At 25.9% G+C, this 25738-nt stretch overlaps 3 protein-coding genes across 6 annotated transcripts; all 3 read left to right on the top strand.

Moving 5' to 3' along the window:
* Nucleotides 1-721: 721 nt before the first annotated feature.
* On the top strand, nucleotides 722-25256 carry LOC114934248 (uncharacterized). 4 transcript variants are annotated; one of them, XM_029306911.2, is made up of 4 exons: nucleotides 722-962; nucleotides 1611-1657; nucleotides 22442-22565; nucleotides 23215-25256. In XM_029306911.2, the coding sequence occupies exons 3-4, from the start codon at nucleotides 22539-22541 to the stop codon at nucleotides 24790-24792; spliced, it is 1605 nt and encodes a 534-aa protein (XP_029162744.2). In that variant the 5' UTR covers nucleotides 722-962; nucleotides 1611-1657; nucleotides 22442-22538; the 3' UTR covers nucleotides 24793-25256. The 4 variants fall into 4 exon arrangements, with proteins under 4 accessions (XP_029162744.2, XP_085339399.1, XP_029162745.1 ...); XM_085483273.1 differs by lacking the exons at nucleotides 722-962; nucleotides 1611-1657 and adding an exon at nucleotides 3211-3275; XM_029306910.2 differs by lacking the exons at nucleotides 722-962; nucleotides 1611-1657 and adding an exon at nucleotides 16485-16795.
* Nucleotides 7497-10802, top strand: LOC114934249 (uncharacterized). The gene is made up of 2 exons (XM_029306913.2): nucleotides 7497-7737; nucleotides 8691-10802. The coding sequence occupies exons 1-2, from the start codon at nucleotides 7711-7713 to the stop codon at nucleotides 10131-10133; spliced, it is 1470 nt and encodes a 489-aa protein (XP_029162746.1). The 5' UTR covers nucleotides 7497-7710; the 3' UTR covers nucleotides 10134-10802.
* On the top strand, nucleotides 11886-14921 carry LOC114934247 (uncharacterized). Its single transcript, XM_029306908.2, has 2 exons — nucleotides 11886-12028; nucleotides 13182-14921. Exons 1-2 carry the CDS (start codon nucleotides 11996-11998, stop codon nucleotides 14757-14759), a joined length of 1611 nt encoding a protein of 536 aa, XP_029162741.2. The 5' UTR covers nucleotides 11886-11995; the 3' UTR covers nucleotides 14760-14921.
* Nucleotides 25257-25738: the final 482 nt, after the last annotated feature.

The raw sequence follows: 25738 nt of genomic DNA, 5'->3' as shown, positions 1-25738 counted from the left end.
CACATTATGATTCGAGTTGCGTGTGTAATCAAAAATTGTTATACGTATAATTGATTATATAATCATAATTGAAACGCAATTATGCATTATGGAACCAATCACCAAATTTTTTGATTTCGAGATATTTATTGCAAATTATGCCTGAATATATATCAGGTATAATTTACAATAAAAGTTTTGATATCGAAAAAATTGATGATTAGTTCCTCATACTGCATAACTGTGTTCAGTTATTTATTTTTATACTAATAATCTTTTAATTTTATAATAATAAAATAATTTTTATACTAACAATGTAATCCATTCATTTATATTGATTGATTACTTAATTTTACATTAGTTGAAACAAAATAACGTGTTCTTTAAAATATATTTTCCGATATTTTATCGCGATAAGAGAAAAATAAAAAGAATAATGTTAAAAAATTTACACAATTATTTACGATAATATTTAAAAATTTTAAACTTCTAATGTTGACACGCGTTTCTTTATTTACTTTTGATATTGTGTAATTCAGCGGAAGTAGATGCATTGCATTAATTGCAAATCATATATAGATAAATGATAGATTAAAATTAATTATCGAATTTTAGCCGACGTATAATTATATACTCAATATTTTTAATATTCATTAAAAAGGAGGACTATTGACATTATAATAGTATTATTAATGAAACGCATACGGTGTGTCTGACACCGTAATCAAATTACGTATTGAGCGACACACCGACACAGCGGAAGTATTTCAGATACATTCGGCTTCCGCAAAAGTATAATCGCGTCACGTTTCAGTGCGGGAGTGCCGAATAAAGTATCGCGCGTATTAAGTGCGGGAGTGTAACGAATAAAGTATCGTGCGTTTAAATCAAAAACTTTGATAATCAACGGAAAATGCTAATCAACCTGAGAGGAGGAGCAGGCCTGAGTGAGAGGCATCAGGCGCCGGCGGAGCAACTTTGGGGTGAGTGTTATATATATATATATATATATATATATATATTATATAATATTTGTCAGACATTGCATATATTTAAAATTATTTTGTCATTTATTGCATACTTATATATATTTAAAACTATTTTCATGATTTAAATAAAAGAGAATTAAAGAGAAATACTTATGATAAAAGTTTGCATTAAGACAAAATAATTTTTACACAATTTGTAAAATAAAATTAGTAATAAATTAAATTATAAATTATAACTTAAATAATAATTAAATAAAGTAAAATATTTATAAATTTATAAAGTTATTTATAATTATACAATTGATTATCTACTGATTGTTGCATGCTTTGTATATAAAATTTAATGAATACATTTAATGGGAAAATTTTTTAAATATATATTTTCTTACGATAGAAAAAAAATTATTCGTACGGAAACAAAATCCGTAAATATCTTTTCATCGTGATATTTCAATAAACAAGGCCCGGAAGAATTCCGTTCAACAAGATATTTACATATATCCGCAAATATATCCGTACAAAATTCATTATGGCCATTTTGACATTTAATTCCAAAAATCACAAGCATAGCGGTATGTCTTGGGACCTCTTACGATATATTTATAGCATTGTTTTAATTTATATTTTATTTCTATGTTACAGATCAACGTAGCTTCTGTGCAGTCAACTCCGCTGCTACGCATCGATCGGTGAGTGAAATTATTATTTCCCGAGGTAACGATTTCATATATGTATATTTGATTGTAGAATGTAGATTGTAGACTGTAGAGTATAAATAGTTTCGTTACCTCAAAATGGATGAATTACAACTTTAATTAATTAGGATGAATATTTCAGTTTATAAGAAAATATTTTTGCAATATAATATTAAAAATATAAATGCAATAAATTTAAAATAAAAAATATATTTAATTTAATACATTTTATAAAAACATATTAATGATTATGCAACAATTTAATCTAATCATTTTGTAATTCATTCATTCATGTTGATTGATTCTACTTGGCTGTACATTAGAATTTAGTTAGAAAAATTGCGTATATGGTTTATTTAATTCATATCACATGACTATATCTTTGAAGTTTACATATATCTACATAATGATTCAACCAAAAAAAACTTTCCATGTTTTTCTCGTTTTATAAGTTCTCGATGTGATTACGTTCTTTATTGTGACCCCTAAAAATACTTAGGATCTTTCATTTTTTAATTAGTTGCAGTCGTTTAAAGCGATGATTTAATTTATCCATGAGTTTTGAGGATTACATAATTGTCGAAAAAATTTCCATAATATTTTGATGGACAGAACTGTTTGGATAATAATGTACGTGCTCCGGACTGTACGAGAATTATTTTACAATAAAGAAAATGCTCGAAATACCGCCAGCATATCATATATTCGAAAATACTTTTAGTTTTTTTGATTAAATATATATTTAGTAGCAACCTACGGTCGGATATATGCTGCAGAACTATAGATCTCGTCGAAACCTATAAAATTTCATTGTTCAAATTTGGAAAATGTTAAATGATGTGCTAACTGTGTTTGAAAGTTAACATATCACTTCGATTTTTTCAATATTTAAACAATAAAATTTATAGTTTTCGACGAGTTCTATAGTTCTGTAGCATAGTTTCGAGCGCAATAAAAAAAACTCTGATATACAAATATAAATTCAAGTATAAAGTGCTCTTATTAGTTTATTTTCCTTTACTAGCTCTTTATATCCGAATTTGTATTTTTACATCTTAGACTCTTTTCGATTTTATTATTTGAAAATAATTCTTATTTTAAAATTTTTAATATTTAATATTTATTCCTAATATTTTCTCTTTTCACTATTGTGCCTTATGTCATCTGCGTTTATTCAATTTTTGTCAAGCATACTGATACGTGCTCCTATCCCCATTCTTCATTCCGGCTTCGAAGCGTCATCGCATACCTGAGTTCGGTCAAAATCGTCTCGTAGTCTCGAAATCGCGTTGTAAACACTGACACGCGCTCTCTTTCTTCTCGCCACGATAATAACATACGCAACTTATATTACGTGATAGAAACTTAACATATAAAATATGTTAAATTCTTTAATTAATACAGTATTGCGTGAAAAATATTAAATTTGTTAAAGCGAATAAAACATGATTATAAAATACCATATTCTAGTTATTAGTGCGTGCTCGATTGTGTTTAACCGTGTTTTTGCAAGTGTTTTTATGACTGAAAAAGTGAGTGAGGTGCTATGAAGAATGAATATGAATATGAGAGAGAAAAAAGCAGGAAAGACGAAAGTGGCAGGCAACTTAAAGTGAGTAATTTGTCACTTATTCGATTCTAATGCGATTTTATTTAAATAGTAAACTCTCATTTATAGCGCGATATAATATATTTGATATAACATCTTTATAATACTAAAAATATTATGATAAAGCTTGTATAAATTATTCATAAAAGGAGATAAACTTTAAATCTTGAAACGGTTTGAATTTCTTTTATATATTAAGAATACATTTTCTAATTTTACACATTAAGATAAAACCTGTAAGAAATTATATAATGCCAAACATCTCTCGCATTAAATGGAATTTATTTTGCGTGACACTCATCGCAATTTAAGTTAAAATTAAACAAATATATTTATAAAAATACAGGTATATAAAATATATATAGAGAGGTTTGTCTGATTATATCTGCACAATTTTTGTCGAATAGTTCTTATGGAAAAACCATTTTTTTAATAAATTATAATGACAAATGCAAATACAATAAATATAATAAGTTAAATTTATGATATGCGCTACATAAATATTAAAAAAATATAAGGGGAAATATTATGTTTTTTTATTATTTTATATTAAATAATCGCGAAAAATAGTCTTAGTGAAAAATAATAATAAAGAAACGCGATCATGATCAACAAAAAATATAGTTACTAATAATATATAATATTTAGACTAAGATCTTTCACGTTTGATATTAAAATAATATTTAACGAATAAAATCATGTGTAATTACTCGTGACCAAACTTTCGTATATTGAAAAATACTCACTTGCCACTATTTTGTCTTTTTACATATTATTGTGAACTCAAGAAGAATGTTACAATTACAATTTTCTTTAATAGGAGCATATTAAATTTGGGTGTATTAAATTATTAAAATCATTCATATTTTGATTTAAACTCTCTTTTATTTGTCAAAAATTGATAAAACACGTCTTTATTTGCACGTATTTTTTATTGTTTTGTTAATATAATTTATAGTCATAATTCTATACTAAAGAGATTTTTTTCTTCCATTTATAAATAAAATAAAATAATCGACATTATAAAATAGGGGTAATATTATACTTTGAGATTTCTGAGAAAAATTTGATTTATTCGATTGATCGATCAAGAGAATAATACATAAGTATATGTGTGTGTATATAATAATTTTAATATTTTTAATACAAATTATTTTGGTCAACCCAAATATTTTGACTTTCTCATTGATCTTTGTTCTTTGTCAAAAAATGGTGACTGTGATGCAAATCTGTGATGTGCGTCATTTTAGAGGGGATTTTTTTTTCTTTATTGTCAAGATACTTTCACTTGTTATTGCTTTCCTTAGATGGAGACTGAATATTTCTTTTACTTTTATTACGTTTATTTTAATCAAAACTTTTGTCGTAAAAAAAGCAGGCGCACAACTTCTGCGCCGCTTAATATTTTATAATTTACTCAATATTTTACGAACAACTGCGACATCGCATTTGGGTAATGTTTTCCTAGCATTTCGTTCGGCACATAATGAGTATTTACAAAAATATTTTCCAATTTCTGCAATATTGATCCATTATTTTTAAGTGCATATCGATGTCATAATTAATGTATATTTTAAAATGCGCATGTACCATTTAACATTTCTAGAGATATACATATATATGTACTCTAATACGTAAAATGTTTCGGAAATATTTATTTAGAGACAAATATATTTCGTTCGATGCTTTACCGTTTGATTTATCGAAGATCTAAATATAATTCCGATGGAGAACGCGCAGTAAAATGATCGAATCGCGATTTATTCTGTTATTTAAAAAAATAGACATCTTACAAAAATTTCGATTACAGATAAGAAAATAAACAAAATATTTATTGTAACTCATGGACTTCACATATCTTTAACGAGATTTATAATTGATTGATGTGATTATCTTTACATTGGAAAAAAAATTTTGTTGCATTAACAAAAATTTTGTTCAAAAATGGACGAAACAGAATTACTGGTTAAATCTACCAGAATTTCTTTTAGTACAACAAGTATCTTGTTTGCACCAACTGATTTAATGTGCAAACAAGATGCAAAAGGAATTCTGGTAGATTTAACCAATAATTTTGTTTCGTCCATTTTCAAACAGAATTTTTCTTAATATAACAAGATTATTTTTCCAGTGTATTAATTAAAATTAATAGAAGATACATACTAGTATCTAAGCGTTATCTGCGATTAGAACAAATATTTATCTCATTAATATATTTAAATTAGTCTAAGAATTATCGCAAATTAGCGTGAGTTTTTGTTATTATAAAATAAATATTAAATTTAAAATAAGCGACTATCTTTAGTAATGGTTTCAATATTATTGGGTCGCTAGTGTTGCTGTTACAATGTGTGTTTATTTTTACTGCTGTGCTGAACATTAGTGTGTTGCAACGTGTAAAAGACACTCGTTTAGAAATCCATTGGTTGAATCTGTTACAAGAATTTACCACTATTACAATAAGTGAAACTCGCGGTTTTTGAATAAGATTTTATTTGTTTAATTATTTCACCTGCTCATTCTTTCTTCATAAAACTACATTTTATTTATCATTAAATTGAAAAAATAGAATATATATATAATAGAAATAAGATAAGACTCAGGGAACGATGTAATAATTATAAAATTACTCATTATTACAGTTATAACAATCTCTTTTCTTGATAACTATAATAATGATGGTATTCTAATTTTTATAAAAAAAACTTTGACACATTTTTTAAATAATCATTAACAAATGCAATAGTTATTTTTATTGTTACTTTTTGAATCGCGGTACGATTTCTGTAAATAAAGACATATAAAATTATTAAATTCTATTACAAAATAATAAACAATGTCGACATAATTTAACGAGTTTTATGTTAAATTAAATAATAATATTCTTGTAAATTATTGTGCATGATCGAAAATAACTTTAACTCATAAATTCGTATATTACGTTAGAATTTGTAAATCATAAAATTAAAAGTCCGCCAAGAAGAAACAATTTTATAGTGAATTATGATAAAGAAAAAAAAACGATAATAAATAACGGTTAATGAATACGAAGAAAGTATTGCCCAGAATACGGTTTGAATATAATCTCCTTAATTTTGAAATATATTTATTATTAGTTTTATTATGAATGTGTAACATAAATTAGACATATTATTATTTTGCTTTACATATAATAAAATATATTCTATTAGTTATTAGAAAATTCTATATATAATAACAAAGATTCTAAAATAAAAAAGAATGTAATAAAAAATGTTCTCTACATAAAAAAAGCAATTTATTTAGTTTAAATTCTATCATTTTTAAGACAGAGTTATGCGAATATTAAACGAAGAAAGTATTGCCCAGAATACATCATTACATTTTATCGAATATATCGAATATACGAAAAACAATTTCTTAGTAATACCACAAGAATTTGAGAAAATATACAATTTTCAGAGAGTCATAGAACAAAAAATTAAAGAACATTAAATTTTCGGAACAAATAAAGGAAGAAGTGAAAGAAGAATTGAAAAAGACGGATTTAACGAAATAACGAATGACTGATAATACGACAAATAAAATCGACGATGAAAAAAATAGCATGATAAAGCTGATGAGGGATAATAAACATCTTGTGTGCCTCGAGATAATATATCAAGATGAAATTAGAAAAGTTACCGATCAATTTAGAAAGCACGGCAAGATACACTGTATGTTTCATAAGAGACGAAATGCGGATCGCTTTGCAAATAGAATACTCCATGCATCTGGTTAGTCTGATGAGAAAACTTTTCGACTATGAAGACAAAGTGCTGAATATTAAGCTCATGAGAGAGCACATGACAGCAGAAGTGAAACGGTTGGCGTCGAGATGACTAATATATACGTCGTGTAAGATCGATGAAGAGAGCAAGATTATTGATAACATAGTGATAGAAAATAAATATCTTCAGTTTGTCTCAGGAATACATCGTCGAGAGATTAATAGAATTAGTGTTCAATTTCAAATGTATCGCGACATATACAATAAGTGTATGTAAATATCTTGAATTATTCCGGGGTCTGTTTATTAATAAATAATTTTTTTTCTGTCGGAAATAATCTAAGTGTATGCAACCCTACTCGTATTTTTTGGCATCAAACACAGGGTCGGCCGTAATAAATTGTTAAACGAGTATTTAAGCGTCTGTACAAAAATATCATTATAAAATGATTTTTTCGGAACTTGTTTCTGTATGATTAATTTTTTCCATAGGAAGAGATCACAAAACATACCGCTATGTTTGTAAATTTTAAAATTAGATGTCAAAACAGCTGTTGGGTCGCTTAGTGTAATCACCACGTATTGATGTTTGCTGCTCTATATTGAACATTTGTGTATCAAAACTGTGTGTAAAGGACACTCGTTGTTAGGGATCCGTCAGCTAAATACAAGAAGCTTCCACTTATCACGATGAGCGAGATTAATCATGAATTTTGGGTAAAGTTTTATTTTTTAAATTTTTAATTAATATATATTCAATTCCTCGCTGTCCTTTCATAATACATTAAATTATCAAACATTTATTTATATTAATTATTAAATTTAAAATGGATTTTAGAGTATACATATACAAGATTTTACAATAACAGATTACAAATATAAGACCCACAGTTTAATGTTTTAGTTGTAAAATAATTATTAATACATGCACGTATTCACTGCAATTTGCTTCGGAAGCTTTTTCTTTACATGTGCATTTATATTTTATATTTACATTTATATTTATATTTGAAACTTTTTTCTATATTATAGAAAAGCAAGATACAAACTAATTATTAAAATTATTAAAATAATTAAATAATTTACATCAATACTGATATAAAATATATAATTATATTGTTTTTTATTTTTTATACATTAATAGTGATATAAATTATATGTTATATTTAAAAAAAAATTAATTTAAAAATGTAAATTTAATGTAAATTTAATGTAAATTTAATGTGTTTTATACATATTTTGGCCTTCTAATGTTTTTAAAAAATGTAACAACTTTTTTAAATTTGAGAAACTCCTTTTTTGAGTAGTAGTAACAAGATATTTTTTGAAATCGATAATAAATAATGATAACACTTAATAACAGTTATATTTTTTTAAATCGGTAACAACATGACAATAACAACAAATATTTTATAATTTATAAGTAACTGTTAACAAACTATTTTTGAAAATAACCTTCCCAATTTTGAAATACATTTATTATTACATTTTCTTATAATCTTTATCACCCGTGTAAATAGTTCACATATTATCATTAAAAAAAATCAATAAATAAAATAAATTAAGAAAATAGATTCTATTAGAGAATTCTATAGTATAATAAGAAATATAAAATTTTGTCTACTACATAAAGAAAATCATCAATTTAATTTGAATTCTATGCTTTTCAGGATAACTTATTCGCAAGTCAAACATATGAAAATATTAACCATAATACAATATTAAATTTAATTGAATGTACAAAAGGAATGCAAGATGAAATCTTAAAAATACAGCACAAATTTAAGAAAACATATGACTTCAGTTTCCAGCAAATAATAGAACAAAAGAAATCGACGGAAGATATATCGGAAGAAGTTCAAAATAATATAGCATGTACAACTGCTACACAACGAAACACTAAAAATGATGCCGAGGCTGAGGAGAACATCAAGTTTTCGGAAGAATTACAAGAAAAAATTACAGACGACGAAAAGAGCGAGCTGATAAGAGATGATAAGTATCTCCAGTTCGTCGAGCTAATGTATCAGGATGAAATTAAAAGAATTATGCGTCAACAAATGAATTATTGGAGAAGACACTATTCCAAAAGACGTAAAGTGCAGTTCGCTGTGCAAATAGAATACTTCTTGTATATAATTAATTTGATGAACCAATTTTTGGAGTTGGAAGATAAAGTGCTGAATATCAAGCTTGATAGACAACTAATGACAACAAAAAAGAAAAACAATATGTCGTGTAAAGTCGATTATGAAAAGAGCAAACTAATGATAGACAATAAATATCTTCGGTTTACCGAGACGATACGTCAGAAAGAGATTAATAGAATTGTTGTTCAACTTCAAATGTATCGCGACATTTACAATATGCCAAATGAAGAAGTGAAGATCGCTATGCATAAAAATTTCATCGTGCAGAGAATTGTAATAATAAAAAGCATGTTAAAGCTGGAAGCAATAGACTTCGATCTCCAGATAGAGCGAGAGGCAATGAATATGGACAGGGATGACGTCGGGAGCGATAATGTAAAGAATACGTTGATGAAGAACAACGGATATCTTCGGTACATCGCGAAAAAGCATCAGGAAGAGATTGATAGAATTTATATACAACTCCAAATGTTTTGCAACAAATATTATGAGGCTATTGAAAATGTGAAGATGCTGAGGAAAATTGATGACAAGAATGAGCTGAGGAAGAACAATGAAGATCTTCGGTCCGTTAGAATAATGTATCAAAAAGAATTTATTCAAATTTATGATCAACTTCAAATGTATAGGGACAAATACGATATGAAAAATAAAAACGTGACGATTGTTATGCATACGAAGCCGTATTCTATGAAAACACACGACAAAAAAGATGAGCTGATGAGGGACAACGAATATCTTGCGTTCATCGCGATGATGCATCTGGAGAAGATTAATGAAATATGTTTTTTCTTTCAAATGTATCGCAATAGATTCAGTGAAATAATTGAGAATATTGCTGCGTATGACAATTTCATGAAGCAGATTATATTTGTGATTAACGATTTGTCATCAATAAATGCCCATATTCCTAAATTGCATAAGGAATTGGAACTAATAGTAACATGTGAAAAATTGGTATAATAAAAAGTAAGGATTAAGCGCGCTAAATTTTGAACATATATGTATATGTATAAGTGACTAGAAAATGACAAAATAACGAAACTTAAAAAATATTTGTTAATGTAGATATTCTTGCGTGTAATCATCCACAATTTATTATATATCGAAAGGATTATCTGAACAGATTTTATCTTTAATTTAGATATCACAAAGCATGCTAGCTAAATTGTAGTAACTAATCGTAAAGCATATATGTGTTTATTTTGACATCGCTCAATAAGCCATATAGAAATACTGATTCTTTTAGCATATTTAACACAATTATTATAAATTATTCTTTTTATACATATATCTGTAGTAGAACTTAATTTTATTCTGATCATAGATTTTGATAATCAATTATTTCAATAATTATTTATTTTTCAATAAGTGTCCAGAAAATTTTAACACAAAATTATTTAGCAGTTAAAATATCTTGAATGAAAATTGATATAATATTATTACTTATTATTATCTATATTGTATTCTGATATCTTTATTGTGCCACAACATCTAATTATCGATGTTAAATATTTTTATAATTAAGTTGCCATTTAAATTTTCTTAAAACGATTCTAGTCTATTTTTCGAAAATGATTTAAAACATGGCATATATATATATGTATATATATATGCACTGATATATAAATATGTATACATTTAAACAGCATGTACTATACAACTGACTTTAACTAACGCTGTGCCTTATTTTTAATAATTAAATTATCCTTAACTTTTGTTCTCAGTTTGAACTTAATGAAGATTACAATAATAATTTGATATGGTTAATGATTTTAACACAATAAGACATTTCGTATTAATAAAGTTATAATATAGAAGTAAAGACATTTAGTAATAGTTAATAAAAAATAATTTTTTGTATATTTTCTCGATATATTATTTTTGTTTGTATTGATTTCTCAGCCATTAAATAAATTTATAACAAACGTCAATGTTTTTCATACACAAAAAATAACATATATAATTTATTCATATAATTACTGATCATTCATATATTACTGATTAAACGTTTTAAAACTTACTCTGTCTAATGAAAAAAACTATATGTTTTTATAATATTGATATATTATTATTTTATACATATTATAAATAATAAAATTTATTATAATAATTCTTTAAGAAAATAAGTTGTCTTATAATTAATAATTAAGAGATTGCTTACTATTTAAGAAATACATTTTAAAGAGCTTTAATAAATAAACTTTTTTCAATAAGGCAATAAATTAATTTTTATTGAAAGCCAAATTAATATAAAAAAATAATCTAATTTGTTTTTAAATTATTATCATATTAATTGTAACACAATAAATTAAAATAATTTTATTCTCTCAAAATATGATTATAAAATTAAAATAATATATATATATATATATGTTACACAAACATTTTATATTTATATTTGCATTGAACATTTACAAACGCGTATATAACAACACCTGTATTTATATATATTTTTAATTTTACTAATTATTATTAACTGTAGTTAAAGAATGAGAATTTATTTCATTCTAATAGTGTCTCATTTATTTTATCGTTATTACCCGGGTTAAAACAAATATTTATCTCGTTTATATATTTAAATTAGAATACAAATTATCGCAAAGGGACATGAATTTTTATATATATTATACAATTTATTGAGTTTAAAATAGGCGGGTGTCTTTAGTACATGATCTTGATTGTCGAGACGCTAGTCTCGAACGAAAAGAATCACCACGTGTTTATATTTTTCCTACTTTGCCAAATATTCGTCACATTGAAACTGTGTATAAAGGACATTATCGTTCTTAGGAATTTGTTGGCTGAATACTAAAACTTCCACTATGAACGAGAACGAGATTAATCACGAATTATGGGTAAAGATTTATTAGTTTTATTAACAATATCCCCTCAGATCCTAATAAAACTACATTTTATATTTTCTAACCAGCGAGAAATGATCGGTCGAATCGACATCGATTCGACATTAATTCAGTTAATTTGACACGACGACGAATCGACGTCGATTCTTCTCGTTGGATATTATTAAATTGAAAAAGGATTTTAGAGTATATAAATAATAGAAAGTCAGAAAATTATATTCGAACAAATTTTTTCCCCAAAAATTTGTTTATTAAAACATGAAAAAGGCGTGAGACAAAAGAAAGGATGTTGAAACAAATTGCGATTAAATGTACATATATTAAGATTTATGAATTTCCAAAAAATTTAATATTCTGATAAAGCATGAGTCTTATAATTGTAAAAAAATTATATAAATTGTAAGTTGCAGCAAAATATACGCGTCGTGTGTTTAAGAAGTAATGAAATAATGAATCAAAAAATGAAATTTATTTATTTCTGGAAGTAATTTTCTCTATTAAAATATCAAGAGATAAAAATATTATAGATTTTATATTGATGATGATATTAATAATATTGTTTTTTAAATGTCTTATTCTAATAGTAATATTTTTATAAAAATTATATTTATTTAATATATTTTAACATACAAATTTATTTAAAAATATAAATTTTATGCTTTCTAATTTTATTTGTAACAGCGTTAAAAAAGTAACAAAAATTTTAACGATATTTTTTTCTTTGAGTAACAACAACGAATTATTTTTTAAAATTGATAATAATGTATAATGATAACATTTATGAGACATTACATTATTTTAAGTTGATAACAAATAAAGATAACGAGGTACATTTTAAAATCAATAATAATAAGTAATGGTTAAAGATTATTTTCAAAACTAATTTGTTCTACCTCGAAATATATTTATTAAATTTTTATAATTTACATTATTTGTATGAATAATTTATAGATATTATCATGACATTAAAGTGAATTTTATAGATATAACATATATGTATAAATGAAATTATACAATATTTTGTTTTAAATCAACATAGATTCTATTCGAGAATTTTATATATGTATAATAACAAGAAATTTAAAAAATAATTTACACTATTACATAAAGAAAGCAATCTATTTAATTTGTATTCAATGATTTTCAGGACGATATATTCGAGCATCAACAGTATCAAAATATCGACGTGGTTACATTAGAAAAATTACAAACCAAAGTCAAAAATATACAAATTGACATGTTAGGAATGCAGCAAATATTTGAGGAAATGTGTAACAAGATTTCCGGGACACCTATAAAAGAGAAAGAACCAGAAGAAGCTACATCGGAAGAAGATCAAAATAATTTAGCAAGAACGAGTATTGCCACACAACAAAACACTAAAGATGTTGCCAAGGTTAACGTAACCGATAATTATAGACTACGCAGAGAACAACTGGATAAAGAACAAATGAGTGACAGTAGGCCGAGTGAGATCGACAATGAAAAGAATGAGCTGATGAACAAATATCTTCAGTTTGACGAGATAATGTACCAGGATGAGATTATAAGAATTAGGAATCAAATATTAGATTATTGGAAGAGATATCGTTACATGCAAATAGAAGTACAGATCGCTATGCAAACAGAATATTTCACTAATATAATTAGTCTGATCAACAATCTTTTGCAACGTGAGGACAAAGTGCTGAAGTTGAAGATTCACAGGGAAGAAATTAGAACAATAGTGAGAACGTTTGACGTCGAGTTGATTAATACGTCGCGTGAAATCGATCATGAAAAGTGCAAGCTACTGATAGACAACAATTATCTTCACTTTGTCGAAATGATACGCCAGGAAGAAATTAAAAGAATTTTTGTTCAACTCCAAACGTATTGCGACAAATACAATATGCCAGATGAAGAAGTAGATCTCATTAAGTATGAAGATTTCATCATGCAGAGAATTGAACAAATAAAAAATATTTTAAATCTGAGTGGACGAGTAATGGACTTTAACCTTCAGATAGAGCGAGAGGCAACGAATATAGAAACGAATAACGGCGGAACATCCAATATGCCCAGCAACGCTGATAATTTAAAGAATAAGTTGCTGAAGAACAATGATTATCTTTGGTACATCGTAAAGGCGCATCAGAGAGCGATTAATAGACTTTGCGCTGAACTTGAAAGCTATTGCAACGATGATTACGATCGGGCAATTCATTACGAATATTATTTCGATATGGATAGATTCGATGTGGAACATAACGTTGAGGAGACCAATAACGTGCTGAGTAACACTGAAGAAGAGCTGAAGAGGGACAACGAAAATCTTCGGTCTTTTGCAGTGGTGTTTAAAGAAGACTTTTTTAAAATTTATGATCAACTTCAAATGTATTACAGCAAATACGAGGCGCCAAATGACAACGTGACGATTGTTATGCATACGGAAGCATATGACCCTACGAAAACTGATGACGAAGAAAACGAGCTGAAGAAGGACAACGAATATCTCGCGTTTGTCGCAATGATGCATCTGGAAAAAATTAGGGAAATTTTTTTTCTCATGGACACATTTTGCATTAGATTCTTTGATGCAGTTGAAAATATTACTCAGGCTGACTCTTTCTTGCAGCAGCAAGTGTATGTGACTAAGGAAATTTCTGACATAAATTGCCAGATATGTATACAGAGGTTGTTATTGAACAAGATGGCGGAGTCGTATCAAATAAAATTGCGCTAATTGTTGAGTTTATATAAATGACTTACCGAGAAAACGGCAAAATATAGAAACTGAAAGCGAGATGACTTATTACTCATTAACGTAACAAATCAAATGCTATCATTCATTGCTTTAATAATTATAGCAATAAACAGAACGTAATTATAAATATTTTGGGAAATATTCACAATCTGTAATTATTCACAATTTATTATATATAAAAAAATTTATCTTAACAAATTCTATATCTTTAATTTAGATGTCAGAAAACGTGTTAAATTAAAATATCCTATCATGAAGCATGTATGTATTCACTTTGTATCGCTCAATGTACTAATTTGATTCATATTTTGCTGCTGCTGATTGTATTTTTAGCATATCTAACACAATTATTCTAAAGTTTTTATGCTTTTATCTGTAATAGAACTTAACTCTGCTCATATAATTTTGATAGCCATTTATTTTCGTTTAAGTTTTCAAAAAATTTTTAACACGAAATAGTTTAACAATTAAAATATTTAAAATAAAAATTAAAGTAATATTATTTATTTATATATTCTAAAATCTTTGTTGTGCCAAAATTTATAATTTTCAATGCTATACAAATATTTTTGTAATTAATTTGGAATTTAAATGTTTTTAAAAATTTGTCTATTTTTAAAAATGATTGAAAATCTTTAAAATGTATAAATAAAAATATATGTACAAACATTCACACATATATAAAAGCAGAATGTATTACTATATATATTAATAAATTAATTTTTGTATAAATGCAATATTATAGTTGATACTTGAAAAAAGGAGCTTAATGTTTAATTACTCATATAATGCGAAAATCGAGCGAAAGAATTAATTGCAACAAATTTTATCTGATTTTATTTATAATTCTACTTTGGTTAAATTATTCTCAACTTATGTACTTGGAAAATTTATTGAATTTAACAAAGATTACAACAGTAATTTGATGTCAATACAGACTCTAGCAATAAGGTTTTTCTTATCAATAAGATTAAAGAGCTCTAGTTTATATAGAAATTAAGATATTTGAATATAATAAATTTATTGATGAAATACTGCAATCCTTATTTGTACACACATAAATAACGCCAAATGATTTAACTATATCTTAATCAAAGGTTTTGAAAAACTACTCTGGTTAAAAATTAACTATATATTTCTATATTTCTATATTATTGTTGTATACTTATTATAAATAACTAAAATTATTATAATAACTGTAAAAAATGATTTGCCGCTTATAATTAATAAGTAAGTGCTTATAATTTAAGAAATATATTTTAAAGAGTCTTGATAAATAAATCTTGTTTAATAATGCGCGAATAATTTATTTTTATGGTAAACACAAATTAATGTCTAAAAATAATTCTATGATTTTACAATATTATCATATTTGTGAACACAATAAATTAAAACCGTTTTATTCTCTCAAAATGTGATTACAAAATTAATTAATTTATATAAATATGTTACACAAACATTTTATTTACATTTACATTGAACAAACGCGCATATACAAATACCTGTATTTATTTTTAATTTTATTAATTATTATTAACTGTAGTTGGAATGAGTATTTCTTTCATTTTAATAAGTCTCGCATTTATACCTATTAGAACAAATATTTATCTCATTTATATATTTAAATTAGTATACACATTATCGCAAATTTACATGAATTTCAATATATTATACAATTTATTTTTAATTTAAAATAAATGTCTTTAGTATATGATTTTGATTGTCGGGTCGCTAGTTCTTAGTAAGAAATGATGATCGAATCGACGTCGATTCGTTGTCGAATCGATGTCAAACTCGTCGAATCGATATCGAATCGATGACTATTCGGCCAATCATTTCTCACTGAGTTGTCCATCACGAGTGAAAATCACCACGTGTTTCTATTTTTGGCACTCTGCTGAGCATTCGTCGCCGAGCATTGAAACTGTGTTCAAAGGACATTTGTTGTTATAATCCGTCGATTGATACAAGAAACTTCCACTATCACAATGAGCGGGATTGAACACGAATTTTGGGTAAATATTTATTCGTTTAATTTAAATATCCTTAGATCCTAATAAACCTACACTCTGTAGCTTCTATTAATAAAATGAGGAAGGATTTTACAGTATAGAAATAATAGAAAGTCAAAAAATTTTATTCGAACAATTTTTTCCCCAAAAAATTTTTTATTAAAACATGAAAAAAGGTGTGAATAAAAAAAGAATGTTGAGACAAATTGCAATTGAATGTGCATATATTAATAAGATTTATGAATTTGCAAAAAATTTAATATTCTGATAAAGCATGGGTCTTATAATTGGTGTAAAAAAAATTATATAAATTGTAAGTCGCAGCAAAAAATACGTCGTGTGTTTAAGAAATAATGTAAAATATAAATATTTCGTCGATTGAATTATCCATACGTAAAATGTAGAAATTTGTGATGGTTAGTCAAATAAAATATATCTTGAAATTATTAAGTTATATTGCTGGTGGATATTTTTAATGTTTTTTTTTATAACGAGATCGAAATTATTTCGCTGATCAAAATATTTATTTTAGAAATTAAGTAGATGAAATTAAAGTCAAAGTTATACAACTACCTATAAAGAAATAATGATGGTAAACACTGTCATAAGTTAAATACGAAAAGATACAACATGTAACGCGTTGCAATTTAAATGTTAATCTACTATACTACTGATGAGTAATGAATTTCGAGACATTGTTATGTCGAAAAGTTATCAAAACATTAATAACAGAGATGTTCACTCGAAAAGAGTTTAATCAACGATCTAAACATTAGTTTCTTAATTTCTGAAGCACACGAGATGTTTATTCTCGTTACGCATATTATAAAACTCACAGTTTAATATATAGCTTTAAATGCTTTGTGTGTATAATAGTCTCTCATTTATTTAATCGTTATTACCTGCTAGAACAAATATTTATTTTATTTATATAGATAGATACATAGATAGATAGATAGATAGATTTATTTCATTTATATATTTAAATTAATATAAGAATTATCACAACTTTACATAAGTTTCGGCATATGATAACATTTATTTTGAACTTGAAAAAAGCGGTTGTTTTTAGTAATAGTCTCAAAATTGTTAGATCACAAGTATTGTGATGCCACATATTTATTTTTGTCGTTCTACTGAACATTCGTATATATTCAAATTGCGTGCAAAGAACACTCGTTGTTAGAAATCCGTCGCGTCGGTTGAATACAAGAAACTTCTCTTATCACGATGAGCGAGATTAATCACAAGTTTTGGCTAAAGTTTTAATCATTTAATTAATATACAATCTCTCTAGATCCTTATAAAACTACAATAAATATCTTTTTTTATTAAATTGAAAATGTATTTTAGAAAGTAAATAATAGAAATAAGTAAGAAAATAAGTTAAATAATATTTTTTGAAACAAATTTTCTATTAAATAATCGAGAATAGCATAAAGAAAGGATGTTGAGACATATTGCGATTAGATGTGCATATATAGTATTATTATTTACGAATTTATATAAGAAATTTAGTATTATAATAAAGCACGATCTTATAATTAGCGAAAAAGAATATATAAATGATACAAATTTTATTAATTGTAAGTCGCCGCAAAATATTTGTCTTGTGTCTAAGAAATAATGTCGAAAACAAATGTTTTGTCGACTGAATTCTGTACACGTAACATGAAATTTGTTGTGGTGAATAGTCATAGAATAAAATATATTTTGCAATAATTAAGATACTACTGATAGAAATCTAACAGTTTCTTATAACGAGGTCGAAATTCTTTATTCACCAAAACATTTATTTTAGAACTTGCGTAGAAGAAATTAAAGTTGAAATCAGTAATGACTTATTTTTTGAAATTGATTAGGTATAACGATAACATTGATATTATACATTATTCTAAGTCGGTAACAAATAATGATAACGAGCTATATTTTAAAACGATGATAAGTAATGGTTAACCATTATTTTTAGTACTAATTTCCTCAAGCTTGAAATACATTTATTATATTTCTATAATTTACATTATTTGTATGAAAAGTTCATAGATATTATTATAATATCAAAGCGATTTTTGTATAGATATACTAACATTCATATATTAAATAATTTATCGTTTTGTTTTAAATCAAATTACTTCGATTCTATTCGAGAATTCTATATAATATGTATAATAACAAGAAATTTAAGAAATAATTTGTTCTGCTACATAAAAGAAGCAATCTATTTAATTTGTATTTTATAATTTTTAGGACAAAATATTCGAAAGTCAACGGTATGAAAATATTGACGGGGAAATATTATCACAATTACAAAATAAAGTCACAGATATGAAAAAGGAGTTTTCAATAATGCAGCAAGTTTTTAAGAAAATATGCAAGAAGATTTTTGGGACACCTATAAAGGAAAAACCAGAAGAAGATACATCGAAAGATTTTCAAAATAATATAGGAAGCACAACTAGCAGAAAACAGTTGGAGAGAGAAGAAGTGACTGACAGTACGCCGAGTGAGATCGACAATGAAAAAAATGAGCTGATGAACAAATATCATCAGTTTGTTGAAATAATATACCAGGATGAGGTTTTAAGAATTAAAAATCAAATATCAAATTATAGTAACAGACATTATAAGACTGAATCTAATGTGCGGGTCGCTATGGAAATAGAATATTTCACTAATGTAATTAATCTCATCAACAATCTTTTGCATCGTGAGAACGAAGTGCTGAAGTTTAAGATTGAGAGAGAAGAAATGAGAACGAAAGTGAAACCGTGTGAAATCGATTATGAAAAGTACAAGCTACTGATGGACAATAGATATCTTCAGTTTGTCAAAACAATACGCCAGGAAGAAATTAAAAGAATCTTTATTCAATTTGAATCGTATTGCGCCATGTACAATATGCCAAATGAAGAAGAAGATCTCATTATATATAAAGCTTTCATCATGGAGAGAATTGAAGAATTAAAAAAGTTTTTAGGTCTGAGTGGACAAGTAATGGAATTTAACCTTCAGATAGAACGAAAGGCAACGAATATGGAAACAAATGTGGAAACGAATAACCCCGGAACATCCAAAATGTCCAGCAACGCTAATAATTTAAATATGTTGTGGAAGACCAATGAATATCTTCAGTACATCGCGATGATGCATCAGGAAGAGATTAATAGACTTTATGTTGAACTTGAAAGGTATTGCAATGATGATTACAATAGGGCAATTAACAACGAATATCAAACTTTGAGAGATGATGACATTAAGAAGACCAACAAAGTGCCGAAGAACAACGATGAAAAATGCGATCTGAAGAAGGACAATGAAAACCTTCGGTTATTTGCAGTGGTCTTTGAAGCAGAATTTAATAAAATTTATGAACAACTTCTAATACATTGCAACAAATATGCTATGTCAAATGAAAATGTGACGATTGTTATGCATACGGAAGCATATGACCCTACGAAAACTAATCACGCCAGAAACGAGCTGAAGAAGGAGAACGAATATCTTGCGTTCATCGCAATGATGCATCTGGAAAAGATGAGGGAAATACTTTTTTTCTTCGAAATGTTTCGCAAAAGATTTTGTGATACAATTGAAAAGATTACTAAGACTGACTCTTTCTTGAATCAGCAAATGTATATGACTAACGAAATTTTTGACATAAATAGTCAGATTTCTCTACAGAGAGGATTTTTGAACAATATGGCAAACATGTATGAAATAACATTTCACTAATTGTTGAGTTTATATAAATGACTTATCGAGAAAACGGCAAAATGAAGAAACTGAAGGCGTCATGACTTATTATTACTCATTAACGCAATAAACCAAAGGCTATCACTCATTGTTTTGATAATTAGAACAATAAATAGAACGTATTTGTAAATGTTTTTGCATGTAATCACTCACAATTTATTATATATCAAAAAATTATTTTAACAAACTCTATAATTTTATTTAAATGCTAGGAAGCGTATTAAATTAAAATATCTAACTATAAATCATATATGTATTCATTTTGATATCGCTCAAGTGCTTTATTTCATTCATAATGGTACTGCTTGTATTTTTAGCATATCTAACACGAGTATTCTGATGTTTTTATGCCTTTATCTGTAATAGAACTTAGCTCTACTAATATAATTTTGATAGCCATTTATTTAAGTTTTCGTTTAAGCTTTTAAAAAATTTTTAACACAAAATAGTTTAACAACTAAAATATTTAAAATAAAAATTAAAGTAATATTATTTATTTATATATTCTAAAATTTTTGCTGTGTTAAAATTTATAATTTTCAATGGTAAATATTTTTATGATTAATTTGGCATTTAAATGCTTTTAAAAATTTGTGTATTTTTAAAAATGATTTAGAACCTTTAATTTGTATAAATAAAACATATGTATAAACATTAATACATATATAAAAGCAGAATGTACTATATTTAATAAAGGTTCTAAATTATTTTTAAAAATACACAAATTTTTAAAAGCATTTAAATGCCAAATTAATCATAAAAATATTTAGCATTGAAAATTATAAATTTTAACACAGCGAAGATTTTAGAATATATAAATAAATAATATTACTTTAATTTTTATTTTAAATATTTATATATATATATATTATATGCAATACTTGAAAAAGAGAATCTTAATATTTAATTATTCATATAATGCGAAAGTTGAGCGATAATCAGAATTAATTGCAACAAATTTTATCTGATTTTATCTATAATTCTATTTTAGTTAAAGTATCCTGAACTTATGTATTTGCAAAATTTGAATTTAACGAAAATTACAATGTTAATTCGATGTCAATAAGATGTCTTTAATAATAAGGCTTTTTTATCAATAAAATTAAAAAGTTCCAATGTAGAGATTAAGAAATTAAAAAAAAACTCATTGATAAAATACTGCAATCTTTATTTGTACTTAAATAAATGATTTAACTTTATCTTAATAAAAGTTTTGAAAAATTTCTGTCTGGTAAAAAAATAAATACGTATTTCTATAATATTTATATATTATTATACTTATTATCAATAATTAAGATCATTATAATAAATTTTTAAATATGATTTGACACTTATAATTATTAAGAGATTGTATTATGTACGAAATAGATTTTAAAGAATTTTGTTAAATAAACCTTTTTAATAATGTGATGAATTAATTTTTATTGTAAGTAAATTAATGTCCAAAAGTAATTAGTTTTTGTTTTTACGATAATATCATATTAATTGTTAACGTAATAAATTAAAACAATTTTATTCTCTGAAAATGTTGTTATAAAATGAAATAAATTTTATATATACACATACGTTACACAAACATTTCATATTTATATTCGCACTGCACATTTAAAAACGCGCATATACAAACACCTATATTTATTTTTATTTTTACTAATTATCATTAATTGTTATTGGAATAAGTATTTATTTCATTGTAATAATTCCTGAATTATAATCGTTATTACCTGCTAGAACAAATATTTCTTTCATTATAATATATTTAAATTAATATAAGAATTATCGCACTTTATATAAGATTTGTTATATTATAAAATTTATTTCAAATCCAAAAAAGACGGTTCTTTTTAGTAATAATCTCAAATGTCAGGTCATGTAATGATATGTTTATTTTTGTAGTTCTACTGAACATTCGTATGTTCAAACTGCGTGCAAGGGACACTCGTTGTTAGAAATCCATCGCGTCGGTTGAATACAAGAAACTTCTCTTATCACGATGAGCGAGATTGATCACACATTTTGGGTAAAGTTTTATTTATTTAAGTTTTTATATTGATGATGACATCAATTATATTATTTGTTAATGTTTGTCTTATATTTATAACAATGTTTTTATAAAAGTTACATTGATTTAGTATTAACATAAAATTTATTTAAAAATATAAATTTAATGCATGCAAATTTTACATTTCTTAAACTTTAACAGCGTTAAAAAAGGTAAAAAAATTATGACAACATTTTTATGTTTGAGTAACAGTAAGGAATTATTTTTTGTTTATAATAAGGTATTACATTAATGACATTATGTATTATTTTAAGTCGGTAATAAATAACGAGCTACATTTACATTACAATACCGATAATAAGTAATGGTTAATCATTATTTTCAAAACTAATTTTCTCAATAAGCTTGAAATACATTTAATAGTTTTCTATAACTTATATTATTTGTATGAATAGTTCGTGGATATTATCATAACATTGAAGCGAATTTTATAGATATACAAACATATATACATAAATTTAAATAATTTATCGTTTTGTTTTAAATCAAATAACATAGATGCAATTCAAGAATTCTATAATATGTATAATAAATAGTAATTTAAGAAATAATTTGCTTTATTACATAAAGAAAACAATTTATTTAGTCTGTATTCTATAATTTTCAGGACAATATATTTGAGTCTCAACAGTATGAAGATATTGACGTGGTGACATTAAAAAAATTACAAGAAAAAATCAAAGCTATGGAAAAGGATGTTTCAGTAATGCAGCAAGATTTTGATTACATATGTGGGAAGATTTTCGGGACACCCATAACAAGGAAAAAACCAGAAGAAGGTATATCGGTTCAAAATAATATAGGAAGCACTACTAGCAGAGAACAATTGGATAGAGAACAAGTGACTGACAGTACGCCGAGTGAGATCGACAATGAAAAGAACGAGCTGCTGAACAAATATCTTCAGTTTGTCGAAATAATGTACCAGGATGAGATTATAAGAATTAAGAATCAAATAGTAAATTATTGGCAGAGACATCATCGCAAAGAATTCAAAGACCAGATTCCTATACAAAGAGAATACTTCACTAATATAATTAGTCTGATCAACAATCTTTTACATCTAGAGAAAGAAGTGCTTAAGTTTAAAATTGAGAGGGCAGAAATGAGAACGAAAATGAAAACGGGTGAAATTGATCATGAAAAGTGCAAGCTACTGATGGACAATAAATATCTTCAGTTTGTCAAAATGACACGCGAGAATGAAATTAACAGAATTTTTGTTCAACTCCATACGTATCGCAACAATATGCCAAATAAAGACGTACATCTCATTAAGTATGAAGATTTCACCGCGCAGAAAATTAAAGAAATAAAAAATATTTTATATCAGAGTGGACAAGTAATGGAATTTAACCTTCAGATAGAGCGAGAGGCAACGAATATGGAAACGAATAACGTCGGAACATCCAATGTGCCTAGCAACGCTGATAATTTAAAGAATAAGTTGCTGAAGAACAATCAATATCTTTGGTACATCGTAAAGGCGCATCAGAGCGAGATTAATAGACTTTACGCTAACCTCGAACGCCATTGCACTAATTATTGCGATATGTTAATAGACTACAAATATGATCTGAATTTGAAACTTGCTGACATTGGGGAAATCGATGACTCTGAACTTGAAAGATTTTGCAACGATGATAACGTTAAGGTAATTGACAATGAATATCATCTGGCTTCGAATATGTGTGCTGGAATTGATGACGTTGAGAAGACCAATAACGTGCCAAGTAACATCGATGAAAAAGGGCTGACGAGGCACAACACACGTATTCGATCTTTTGCTGCGGAGTGTAAAAGTAGCTTTAATGACATTTATAATGAACTGGAAATGTATTGCAGTAAATACGATATGCCAAATGAAAACGTGACGATTGATATGCATACAGAATTATATGACCGTACGAAAACTACTGACGAAGAAAACGAACTGAAGAAGGAGAACGAATATCTTGCGTTCGTCGCAATGATGCATCTGGAAAAGATGAGGGAAATACTTTTTTTCTTCGAAATGTTTCGCAATAGATTCTGTGATACAATTGAAAAAATTACTAAGACTGACTATTTCCTGCAGCAGCAAGTGTATGTGACTTACGAAATTACTTCTATAACAAAAGATATTTATATACAGAGAGTGTTATTGACCAATTTTGCTAAAATGTATCGAATAAAATTGCGCTAATTGTCAAGTTTATATAAATGACTTAGAAAACAGCAAAATGAAGAAACTGAAAGCGACATGACTTATTGCTCATTAACGCAACAAATCAAACGCTATTATTCCTTGCTTTGATAATTAAAACAATAAACAGAACGTAATTGCAAATTTTTTGGCATGTAATTACAATTTATTATATATCAAAAAAATTATATATCAAAAAAATTATCTTAACAAATTGTATATCTTTTATTTAGATGTCGCGAAGCATATTAAATTAAGATATCTGGTCATAAATCATGTATGTATTCTGTATAATTTATAATTTCTATATGATTATTATCATATATGTATTCATTTTGATATCGCTGAATGTGCTCCATTTCATTCATAATGATGCTGCTTGTATATTTGATATATGTATACACAATTATTCTAATATCGTATGCCTTTATCTGTAATAGAATTAAAGCTTTGCTCATATAATTTTGATACCCATTTATTTTCGTTTAGTTTTCAAAAAAATTGTTAACACAAAATAGTTTGACAATTAAAATATTTTTATAAAAATTAAAGTAATATTATTTATTCATATATTTTAAAATCTTTGTTGTGCCAAAATTTATAATCAATGCTAAATATTTTTATGATTAATTTGGCATTGGAATGTTTTTAAAATTTGCGTATCTTTAAAAATGATTTAGAATCTTTAATGCGTATAACAATAAAAATATCTGTACAAACATTATCACATATATGAAAGCAGAATGTACTATATATTAATAAATAAATATTTTTTATAAAGGCAATATTATATATACGATACTTGAAAAAGAGGAGCTTAATGTTTAATTACTGATATAATGCAAAAATCGTGCGAGAATCATAATTAATTGCAACAAATTTTAAGTGATATTATTTATAATTCTGCTTTAGTTATTTTATCCTGAACTTATGTCCTTGGAAAATT

The sequence above is a fragment of the Nylanderia fulva genome, unplaced genomic scaffold (assembly GCF_048542155.1).
Source record: "Nylanderia fulva isolate GAGA-0341 unplaced genomic scaffold, ASM4854215v1 Scaffold24, whole genome shotgun sequence".
In the NCBI taxonomy this organism is placed as follows: domain Eukaryota; kingdom Metazoa; phylum Arthropoda; class Insecta; order Hymenoptera; family Formicidae; genus Nylanderia; species Nylanderia fulva.
This window is presented reverse-complemented; position numbering and strand designations above follow the sequence as displayed.